The following is a 12117-nucleotide window of genomic DNA, read 5'->3' as shown; positions in this document are numbered from 1 at the left end:
TAGGGAGGGATAAACATTTCCTGCCCGTAACAGGAACATGAACAAGAGGCCATAGATTTAAAGTGATTGGCAAAAGAAGTAAGGATGGTGGGGAAAAAAACTTTTCCACTCAGCAAGTAGTCAGGGTCTGGAATGCTGAGGCATTGAAATTATTTGGATAAAAATAATGAGCACAGGTTTGGAAAAAGCAGGTAATTGAACCTAGGTAATGATGCTCATTTAAAATGACCCCATGGGCCAAGTGGTATCCTTCTGCACCATAACACTTGTGATATTATTTGAATCCTCTGCAGTGAGGACATGGAAAGTATCTGTTCATTTAATATTTCCTACTTTCCCAAAGGACCAATGCTCAATTTCCATTCCTTTTCATTTCAAATTTGTAGATTATGTTTACATGTATTTAACATTTCTGGCAATCTTTTGTCATATTTTAATTTCTCCCTCCTTATTAATTCTTCAGTAATTCTTTGCTGTTCCTCACAATCAATCCAATCTTCCAATCTGCCATTCACCTTTGCAGGACTGTACACTTCTTCTTGGAAACCGATACTCTCTTTAATTCCGTTTGCCAGGGATGGAGTGTTATTCCCTTGTGTCTTTTGTTTTCCTCACTACAATGTATCATTTGAGTATTTCGAAACAGCAACTAAATGTTTGCCACTGCATCTCTACAGGCCCAAGTTCACACAGTTGTTCAGTTTTCCTTAGTCAGCTCTGCCTTCACATTCTCAATTGCTCACACTTAAAAATTTAAAACACGAGGCTAGAATGTTTTCTTCTCTCCCTCAATATACATTAAATTCTATCATATGCTGATCACGGTTACCTAGAAGCAAGCTTCACACTTGCATTATGAATTTCAGTTGCCATTTCACTAGCTTCCATCCTCCTTATTGTTAAATATATGCCACACTTTTCATGTCTTCAGTAAATTTTAAAATTATGTTCATAATTTCTATCCAAGTCCATTAAAAAAGTTAAAACAAAAATAAGATAGCTTATTCCTTTCAAACTCTCGATTTCCATATGTTTGGGTGATACTCCAATAAACAAGTTGTTGAATAATTTATGATTTTATATAATCACACTAAAATCGTATATTTATTGGAGTATCACCCAAACATATGGAAGTCAAGAGTATGAAAGGAATGTGCTTTTTTTTTAAAGTTTCCTGTTTAAAACAATTGCAAAAATACAATTTTGATATTTACCAGTTGCAGTTTTGTCACGGAATTCTTCAAGCTTCATCATAGTAGCTGACGTTATTTCTACCAGCTGAACATCTGTTGGAGGTCGAAAGAAGTCAACCAACCCATTCACAGTTCTCTGTTGAAGTGAATATATCAATAATGTAGCATAAAGTTGTCTAAATTTAATACACAGCTTCAAGTATAAGAAAATGATAACATTTTGCTAAGACCCAAAAAGAAACACTTCAAAAATTTGCTGAAGTACTGCAGGTGTGCCCATTTTTGAATGGAGGGTATTTCTTTTGTGTTTATCATGAGCAGTACATCCCCAGTATTGAGCTGCAGATCAAGTTGCACGTCACCGATAAAACATTGTTGAAGACTAGGCCAATGAAGTCCTCAAATGAGGAACAGGTAAATGCATCATGGTGCAGCAGTGGCTGCAGAGATGGAAAAAATAACAAGAAAATGAAAATGTGAAACTACACTGACACTAAAGCTTGTTTTCTGTTAGAGGACAAGCTCTTTGGCTTCACCTAGTACAATGGTCAGCTAAGTATTTCGAAAAGGTAAGCTTCTACATGCAAAAGAATTTTTTATAGCAGGTGGTGCCTCACAGCAAACTATTCCTGCACAGGCAACTCAAAACGGTTTACGCCCTTTATTTGCATTTGATCTTCCTGGAATTTATCAATATAGTTGACTTCTGAAAAGATTCAGCCCTAAGTGTCAGTTCTGTCAAGTTTCATGCAGGGTTTCTCTCTGTGAGATCTATCAAAGTTTCTCATATAGTATTGCCAAACCCAAATTATTGTTGAGGTACCTTGCCCTACGGCACCTTTTACCCCTAATGCTAGCCGATTCTTCCACTTCAACCAATGGAAATATCCGGCACCGCTTAGCTCGTGGTGAGAAGGGCATTACTTATAAGATCCTTCTTGTATGCCCAATTTGTCTGCACCACTGCACTCTGCCCTCAATACGAGTTGAAGTGGAGGTGGAGGTAGAGACGGTCACTCTCCTTCACCTTTGCAAAGCAAGTCTGGAGAAAGATGCATTAGTTTTTGCCGAAGTTCGTCCCGAGCAGCTCCACCATGCAGGACTCTGTGCTCTACGGACTGTTCCCCGGGATGTACTCCAAGACAAACAACAGATTGCACCAAAACCATCAACTCAGTTAAAGATGCTCTTTGGTCTGCCTGAAACTTGTTGGTCTTCCAGAATAGAATGTTGCAGACTGGTACATGCCAAGGTCCAGGTCTACATGCTGAGACACACTAAAGCTTGGGGCAGCTGCTGCCAAGGCAGAGTGGGCAAAGACCATTGTCTGAGGTCTTTCTACTGAAGCTAAGTGGAGGTCTGTTCAGTTATCAGACCCTCACAGTGCCACAAATCCATGTAAAGATAGTCTTATATCTGTAACAGATGTCTTTTGTTTGGATAGTAAAATTCTAATATTTTTGTTTCCTTGATACGCTACTGTACAAATTGAAGTGCATTTACGACTATATACATACATAGTTATTTATGAATGTAGTTTTGAATTTTTTTTTTAAAGGAGCGTCTCCCAGCATTGAGTGTTACAGACTGGCACATTGCAACTTCTAACTTCAGCAGGAAGATCTCAGTTTTCAGGCCTTCAAGGCACTTCAAATATACGTAAATATAGTCTGGTTCAAGTAAGATATGCTTCTGTTTATTTGGAGGGAGTCAAAATCCAATGTTTGTTTACTTGATATGCTACCATACAGAACTGAACTGCATTTGTGTCAATGTTTACACAAAGATACTTTTTCATGAGGAAAGTATATTTTCAAAATAACATATATTTTATATATATAAAATATTTAAAAGATGCTGCTGCAGTAAGGATCTAGGAGATGTATATATATCCTAGATCCTTACTGCAGCAGCATCTTTTAAAAGGCCATTGTGTACTTGGTCAAGCACCATAGCTTGCACAGTTTTTGACATTTGTCCTGGACAAGGGAAAAAAGTACAAGTTGGCACCCAACTTTGCCCAGAGACCTGGAGGCCCGAGAGGATGGGAGAGTGCCATCCTCTTCCCCTATGACAGTCAGAAAAGCCACATCAATTAGGTCAGATATTGCCACTCAGGTCAGTGCAGTCTCTACCTGCGCTACTCTCTGTTCCATGAAAGCCAATGATCTTCTCCACTCTACCAGGTTAAGTGTTACCATCTTCAGCCCAATACCTCACTCATTCCAACTGTGCTACTGCACATACCTCCCATAGACGCTTATATATTCTACTGCTCTCATCACTGCATGTGGCATCTTCCTTCACTCACTCACTCACACACCTCAATCCCCCACATCACTAACTGTGCATTCTCTTTTCACTGTTTACTCATTCGCTCAAGTGTTTGGCCTGCTCAAGTGCAAAGGAATACATGAACAGTAGGACCCTGAAAAGTACAGAGAAGAGAAAAGTAAGAAGGCGGCAATGAACTGTCATGTTGAACACAAGTGGCTTAACTAAGTCACTTCAGAGGGCATTTAAAAATTAACAATATTGCTGTTGTCCTTAAGTCACAACTCAAGACTCTGAAATGTCAGATGTTGCTGTTCTGTCAAGGTCATGAATGAAGCAGATGGGCTTTTATGCCACCATTACTAACATAGCTATGTCATATTTTGATATAGAAAATAAAGCTCCAATTTCAAGTGACAGAAAGATCAGTAATTAGTCAACACAAATTTCAACCTTATAGGAAAGATGCCCAGAGGGATGGGATACAAACTTGTTTTTTAAAATAGATCAGTCAGTATGATCTGGAAAGCACTGACAAAAGGAGAGCAGAATCTAATAGTAAAACTTAAAACTTGTAGTGGATAATTTCTCAAAGATTTAAAGTAAAGGGACTTTATCGAAAGAACAGAGAAGTCAGACTGCGCGATCAAACAGCTGATTCAGTCACACCAAACTGAATGGCCTCCCTCTATGCATTTTTCAATATATCCTCTTCAAAACACTGGAAAAAAAGTTAAAATAGCCCAAATGACTTTTTATTTCCAAGTTTAAAATGCATTAAACATATGTGCATTTCACTCACCGCATCATACACAATTTCGAGTGGACATGAGTCCACCTTCAGCCGCTGATCAGCTCTTTCATCCAATGGATTGGTCTCAAACATGACCCTGAGCAGAATATCTTCATTTTCTGTCAAAGCACTCCTTGAAGAAAGCAGCAGTGGCTTGTCTGTGTTCTGAGGTAGTCCTGTCACTTCCAGTGTGCTTACCATTGCTTCAAATCTATATTTAAAAAAGATTCCTCAAAGCTAACATAACGAGAGCTTTCACATTAACGAGTACGAAACTCATAGTCATCAATTAAAAACAGAAAATGCCATAATACTCCACAGGTCTGGCAGCATCCGTGGAGAGAAGCATAATTAAATTTTCCAGGTGAAAGACATTTCTTCAGAAATAAGGGGTAAAGGGAGAAAGTAATAGATTAGATTTGAAGTAAGTGAAAGGAAGGGGAGAAGTAACAAAAAGAGTGGTGACAGTGCAGGAGAGATTAACTGAAAAGATGATTTCACAGTATCAATGGCAAAGGGAATGATATTGGGTGTTACAAAGAAACAGAAAATTTGCTTAAAGTGAGTGCAAATAGGTATGTGTAAAGTCACCATAGACCCAGAGGGTCATACAGTTGCTCTCTCATTAGAGAAAGAAAACTGATGGTGAGTTTAACCCAAAGGTCATCTTAGCCTGCTGGACACACTTTTCTCATTCCTGAAGAAGGGCTCATGCCCAAAACGTCGATTCTCCTGCTCTTTGGATGCTGCCTGACCTGCTGCGCTTTTCTAGCAACACATTTTCAGCTCTGATCTCCAGCATCTGCAGTCCTCACTTTCTCCCAAAGGTCATCCTATCTTGGGCAAGGGGCAAAGTTGAGGTGGTGATCCCGTCACGGTGACCTTTATCATTGATGTTACTCTGCATCACAAAGCAGCCATCTAGCCAACTGAGTAAACCACAGAAGTACCAGGTCAAATCAACTCAGTCGCAGAATACTGCTACAAGAGTTGCCCAAGTCAATTTTCTATGCCTAACCACCATCAGTTGCTATGATAATGCTCAAATCCACTTGCAACTCCTCAGATACTGAAGCAATCCATGTTCATTTGGAGCAAGAACTATGGAAGCATGATCAATAAATAAGCTCAAACAGCTGATAGATTTCTTGCATGAGAATATGGCATTTAGGTATATATTTAGTCATGATACAAAATGGCTGGAACGACTGAAAGGCGTGCACTTCTCCTACATTCCTCAGTCTTAGCAACTATATGTATTTAGCTTATATAATCTATAGATCTTTGCAGGATAGCAATTAGGTACATCTTTTTAAGACAACAGTCTCTTGTTAAGATTCCCTCGTAGTTGTTCTACAACCACTAGTGAGTCTTAACAAGAGACTATTGTCTTAAAAAAGTGTTTCACAACCACTAAACTAAATAGATCATTAGAACCAGTCATTTCAGAGAAATGGGGACAGCATCCTGTAATCTGCAAACAGCAGTGGGCATCAGTGCTAATTAACATGAGCGACAATAGTGAAAAAAATTCCAGTATGTACAGGAGAAGAAATTTCCAGCTTTAAAGACTTTCGTGCTCTTTAAGAACTACTCACAATTAATAAGTCAGCAGCTATAAATGCATGGAGAAACAAGCAATCAGCAAGAGAGATTGAAAAGAGCAGTAAAGGAGAAACAGAATTATAGGCTAAAGTTTTCAATGCAAGCTAGGTGAGAAGTAGAGGGGGGAAAAACAGCATGAACTCTGAATAATCACACGTGATTAGCTAATCACAAATGAGGAACTGTAGGTTGTGCTAGGAGGTGTTCGTAATTGAGCTCCACAATAGTAAAAAATTGTAAAATTCCCATTAGGAAAGGGAAAAATATCTTGAAATTGTTGACACAACAAATCAGGTTAAGAATTCTGAAAGTAAAAATGGAATACCTACACCTCACACTGAGCATTGCCATCATCGAATGTGGATACAGTAAGGAAATCCAATGTCAGAGAAGTACTTTTAACCAAGGTTTCAGCACAAGGATCATCACAAAGCAGATTTAAGTAAAAATAAGGGATAATTTTAAAGATTAAGCAGGTAGACACTTATAGAATAAGAGTTAGGAGACTTGAGGCCATGATAAGAAATAGAGATCCATAATATTAAATGCAGACCCATCAGAAAAAAAGTGTTATGGCCACAGTTGCAAGAATCTTTTTTAAAATTGAGGTCATTACATGGACATGCTTTTGCACTAAATCATGAAAGGCAGGAAACCTCCACTTTGCTCACAAGAATGAGGGCCAGTTCTCAGAATAAATTACCAGATATATAACAGTATACTTTTCAGAATCAAATTTAAAAGCTTCAAGCCAAAGAACATAAAGTATTGCAAGCTGCAGAAATCAAAAGTTTTAAACTAAGAATAATCAAACACATTAGAAGAATGGCATGTAAAGCAATATTACATGCAAGATTTAAAATCAGAGATAGGACACATAGCACAGGATTGAACATCCAAAATACCAAATTACTTCAAAACTGAGTGCAAAAATAAAATCACACATTCAACAAGTAAATATACTGTTGCACTATTACACATAATGTGTAATTCATTGATATGTTAATATACTTATTTTGGTATCTGGAGTTCGAAAGAGTGGCATGCAGTTTTTGGACTGTATATAAAAAGGGGTTTAAAGATTACTGCGTCAGTATTTCCGAAGCCATTTTCTTTTCAAACAGAGATGTGAGAGTGTGAGAGCGCTCGGGCACTAATAAGAATTTGTTTGTATTTGGACAATCAGCTCATTGAAAGTGCATCGAAAAGACTATTCCACATCGACACTAGTCTCACTTTCCAACATTTGCCATACAGTCTTGAATGTTATGACATTTGAAATGTTCATCCAAAAACTTCGAGTCAAAGAGTCACAGAGACGTACAGCATGGAAACAGACCCTTCAGTCCAACCCGTCCATGCTGACCAGATATCCCAACCCAACCTAGTCCCACCTGCCAGCACCCAGCCCATATCCCTCCAGAAGGAGAAGAAGGATGAAAGGTGACTTAATAGAGACATACAAGGTTAATAGAGAATTAGATAGGGTGGACAGTGAGATCCTTTTTCTTCGGATGGTGATGGCTAGCATGAGGGGGCATAGCTTAAAATTAAGGACAGATGTCAGAGGTAGGTTCTTTGCTTAGATTGTAGGGTTGTGGAATGCTCTGCCTGCAACAGTAGTAGACTTGCCAACTTTAAGGGCATTTAAATGGTCATTGGATAAACATGGATCTTAATGGAATAGTTTGGGTTAGATGGCCTTCAGATTGATTTCACAGGTCAACGCAACATCGAGGGCTTAAAGGCCTGTACTGTGCTATTATGTTCTATGTTCTAAATCAGATACCAGATTGAAATTTGGCTTGATAGATCATATTTATAGTCATGCGATACTCTGGATCAGGTTTTAACAATCAAATAGATTTATTATGCAACATAAATGATTAAAATTGAATAATTCAAGCTTTTACACAACACAGTTTCCACACTGTAAGTAATCTAATCTATGAATGGAGTTTGAAAGACAGTAAAAATGCATTATTCTTTCAGTCTTAATGCCAATCCTTTTACAGTACAAACAGACTAATTTCCTTCTATTGCATCTATAGGTTGGACAGAACGGTTGCTTTGAATTCCTGATCTTCAGGGTCTGATAGCCTCGAGTATTCCAATAACTGCACTTAGACTTCTCTACTTCATCCAATAACTTCAGGGTTCTAAGCATACACTTCTGATCTAAGAGACTGAGAGTTTCACGGATAGCATGTTTAGAAAGGTGGTTACACCTCAGCTCAAGGAAATTGGTGATCACCTGGCAGACCAAGAGAATTAGCCAGGTAGGGCAAGTGACCTGCCAGGACCCTGAGAGTCACTGGGATATCGGTGGCCAGCCTATTCCTTGAAATGGAAACCAATGTCAAGAAAGGGAGGAATCAGACTATCCAGGAGGGAAGGAAGAAGAAAGCAGGAGTGATAGTGATAGGGGATTCATTAATTAGGGAACAGACAGGCATTTATGGATGGTATGTTGCCTTCTTGGTACTAGGGTCTTGGATATTGCTGAGTAGCTGCAGGGCATTCTGCAGTGCGAGGTTGATAAGTCAGTGGTTGTGGTACAGATTGGTGCAAACATATAGTTACAATGAGGAATAAAGAATTTTGGGAGCTAGGCAGAAGGCTAAAGAGCAGAGCCACATAGGTAATAATCTCTGGATTACTCCAGATGCCATATGCTAGTGAGTATAGAAATAAAACAAGAGGGAAAATGAATGTGTGATTCAAGCTGGAGTAGTTAAGATTCTCTGATCACTGGGACCATTTCTTGGGGTGGTCTTCACTTGATGCAGAATGGGAGCAAACTCCTTGCAGGTGGGTTTGTTCGGGTTGTTAGGAGGAATTTAACTAGTTTTGCAGGAGTGGAAGGGGAATGTGGTGTTAGTTTAATAAGGGCGCCACATACTCTAGTAAAGAAACCAATGGCAGAGTGACTTCAGCTTTGTTGAATTTCAAGGAAGTAAGGTGAGGTTAGATGGTATCTATTTTAATGCTACCAACCATATCGGCAAGGGCACGGATCTACGGATGGAATTGCGATATTGTTGCCATTACGGAGAAAAGGACAGAGAAGCCGTTCTGGCATTTCAACATTCTGGGGTACCAGATATGCAGGCAGGACAGGAGTGGTGTAAAAGTGGGATAGTCTTGCATTATCAGTTAAGAAGTCAGTCAAGGAAAGACAATATCATGCAAGGGGCTTCAGATGAAGCTTTGTGGGTAGAACTTAAGAGTAAAAAAGGGGCCCTCACTGCTGGGAGTGTATTATGGATCCCAAACAGTTAGTGGGCAATAGAGGAGGAGAAATGTAGCCGAGCGGTTGAAGTGTGTAAAATCCATATAAGGGTAATTATTTTTGGTGTTAATTAATTGGGATTGTCATAGTGTAAAGGGTTTAGAGTGGGCAGATTTCTTGAAATGGATTCAGGAGAGCTTTTTATATCAACATGTAGTAGATTCAACAAAGGATGGTGCAATACCGGACCTAATTCTAGGGAACAAAATTGGACAGGTATTCAAAGTGTTAATGGATGAGCACTTTTGTGATAGAGACACAACACTGTACATTTGAATTTTGTTACGGAAAAAGAAAAAGACAGTATACAAAAAAAGGATTTTGGATTGGTGGAAGGCAGATTTTATTTAAACAGGGTAGGATCTGGCCAAAAGTAGACTGGAATAATTCTGGGCAATTTTATAGCAAAACAATGGGGCTGTTCAAAATAGAATTGGCAACTGTACAGGTCCAGCAGGCTCAGAATCCTAAATGTCACAGAATATTTAGGACTGGATAAGAAGGAAAAGATGATACGTATTAACAGGTGCAAAGGAATAATTAAGAGGGATGGGGGATCTCAAGAAAGGAATTAGGAGAGCAAAAGGGGGCACAAAAAACGCAGGCAGGTAAGATTGTGAAGAACCCCAAGATATTCTATGAGTGTATCAAAAGAAACAAAACTAACCGAGAGTACAGGGAAAGTATACGGCCATTAGGGACCAAAGGGGCAAACTGCATGGAGCCAGAGGACATTGGTAGAGTGTTAAACAAGTACTTCACTTCTGTCCTCACTTTGGAGAAGGGGGATCTAAGTTCAGAATTCAGGAAGGACTGAAGTATTTGAGCAGTCTGACGTATGTGGTTAGAGGTAGTGGAGGTTTTGGTGATCTTAAAGTGGACAGATGTCCCAATCCAGATGGGTCACCCCAGACTGCTGTTTGAAATGAGGGAAGAAATTAGGGGTTCTTATCCAATTTTTAATTCCTCTCTGGCTAAAGGGGAGGTGCCAGAGGACTGGCACATAGCTAATGTGATTCCAGTTTTCAAGAGGGTGGTAGAGATAAACCAGGAAATAACAAATGAACGAGTGTCCGATCAGAAATAGGGAACTACTAGAGAAGATTCTGAAGGAGAGAATTAACCATCACTGAGAGAGGTAAAGTTTTGATGAGGGATAATCAGCATGGCTTGGTTAAGGGGCAGTCAGACCTAACATTTGATTGAATTTATTGAGGAGGTAAGCAGGAGTGTCGATGAGGATAGTGCAGTTGATATAATTCACTGAAACCTTTGACAATATTGCATTTGGGAGACTTGAAGAAGGTAAAAGCACATGTGATCCAGATGGATTCAAAGTTGGCTTGTAGGAGACATATCGTGGTGCTAGAAAGCTGTCTGCATGACTGGAGGCTGGTGTCCAGGGATTAGTGCTGGGCTCCTTTAGTTTTCATGATATAGATAAATGATATGAAAGAAAATGTGGAGGTGAAAATAAGTAAGTCTGTGATTGACATGAAGGTTGGATGGTTGGCTGTGGAAAAAGAAAGGCTCGGGTAACAGGGGAGAGAGAGAGATGGATTGGCCAGATGAAATTTAACCTAGGTAAGTAACAAGTAATGCACTTTGCAAGAAGAAACAAGGCAAAAGTATGCTCTATGAATAGTAGGATACTAGGATTCTTGGTGACCTTGGGGTGCTTATCCACAGATCCTGAAAGTGGCAGGTTAGGTCAGTATGGTAGTTAAGAAGAAATATGGGATACTTGCCCTATTCAGTCATGGCATTAATTAAGAGCAGGGAAGTTACATTGGGATTGCACAAAGCTTCGATTAGGCCAAGCTGAAGTACTGTGTGCAGTTCTAGTCCCCACATTATAGGAAGAATGTGAAGGAGTGCAGGGAAGATTCACCGGAATGTTACCTGGGATGGAGCTGTTTAGCTATGAAGAAAGCATAAGCTCTTGTTGTTTTATATGAAGCAAAGGCGGCTGTGAGGTGACTTGATTGAGGAGCATGGACAGTGGATAGAAAGCAGCTGTTCCCTTAGATGAGAGGTCAATAACAAGGGGGAATAATTACAAGATGGAAGGCAGGATGTTTCGAGGGACTTTGAGGTAAAATGTTTTTAGTCAGAGGAAAGTGGGAATTTGGAATGCATTGCCAGAGTGGTAGTTGAGCTGAAAAAACTTCAAAATCTTGGAGAACAGAACTGGCTGAAAGGTTGATGACAGAGGGTGGTGGTGGAGGATTTTTCAGACTGGAGGCCTGTGACCAGTGGAGTGCCACAAGGATCGGTGTTGGGTCCTCTACTTTTTGTCATTTACATAAATGATTTGGCTGCGAGCATAAGAGGTACAGTTGGTAACTTTGAAGATGACACCAAAATTGGAGATATAGTGGACAGCGAAGAGGATTACCTCAGATTACAACAGGATCTTGACCAGATGGGTAAATGGGCTGAGAAGTGGCAGATGGAGTTTAATTCAGATAAATGCGAGGTGCTGCATTTTGGGAAAGCAAATCTTAGCAGGGCTTGTACACTTAATGGTAAGGTCCTAGGGATTGTTGCTGAACAAAGACACCTTGGAGTGCAGGTTCATAGCTCCTTGAAAGTGGAGTCACAGGTAGATAAGATAGTGAAGAAGGTGGTTGGTATGCTTTCCTTTATTGGTCAGAGTATTGAGTGCAGAAGTTGGGAGGTCATGTTGCGGCTGTACAGAACATTGGTTAAGCCACTGTTGGAATATTGCGTGCAATTCTGGTCTCCTTCCTATCGGAAAGATGTTGTGAAACTTGAAATGGTTCAGAAAAGATTTACAAGGATGTTGCCAGTGTTGGAGGATTTGAGCTATAGTGAGAGGCTGAACAGCTGGGGCTGTTTTGCCTGGAGTGTCGGAGGCTGAGGGGTGACCTTATAGAGGTTTACAAAATTATGAGGGGCATGGATAGGATAAATACACAAAGTCTTTTCCCTGGGGT

At 39.8% G+C, this 12117-nt stretch overlaps 1 protein-coding gene across 3 annotated transcripts in view; it reads right to left on the bottom strand.

Annotated features, from left to right (window-relative positions):
- vps13a (vacuolar protein sorting 13 homolog A) overlaps positions 1-12117 on the bottom strand; it is a 410927-nt gene that overhangs the window by 281839 nt on the left and 116971 nt on the right. For all 3 annotated transcript variants that reach the window (XM_060837965.1, XM_060837981.1, XM_060837974.1), the window contains exons 18-19: positions 4270-4471; positions 1215-1329 (exon numbers count right to left, since the gene is read on the bottom strand). In XM_060837965.1, the coding sequence (XP_060693948.1) occupies positions 1215-1329; positions 4270-4471 (317 nt within the window). The remainder of the gene's footprint in view (positions 1-1214; positions 1330-4269; positions 4472-12117) is intronic.

This window comes from Hemiscyllium ocellatum, chromosome 2 (assembly GCF_020745735.1).
Source record: "Hemiscyllium ocellatum isolate sHemOce1 chromosome 2, sHemOce1.pat.X.cur, whole genome shotgun sequence".
NCBI lineage: Eukaryota > Metazoa > Chordata > Chondrichthyes > Orectolobiformes > Hemiscylliidae > Hemiscyllium > Hemiscyllium ocellatum.
Note: the sequence above shows the minus strand (reverse complement) of the source record. Positions and strands in the feature narration are given on the sequence as shown.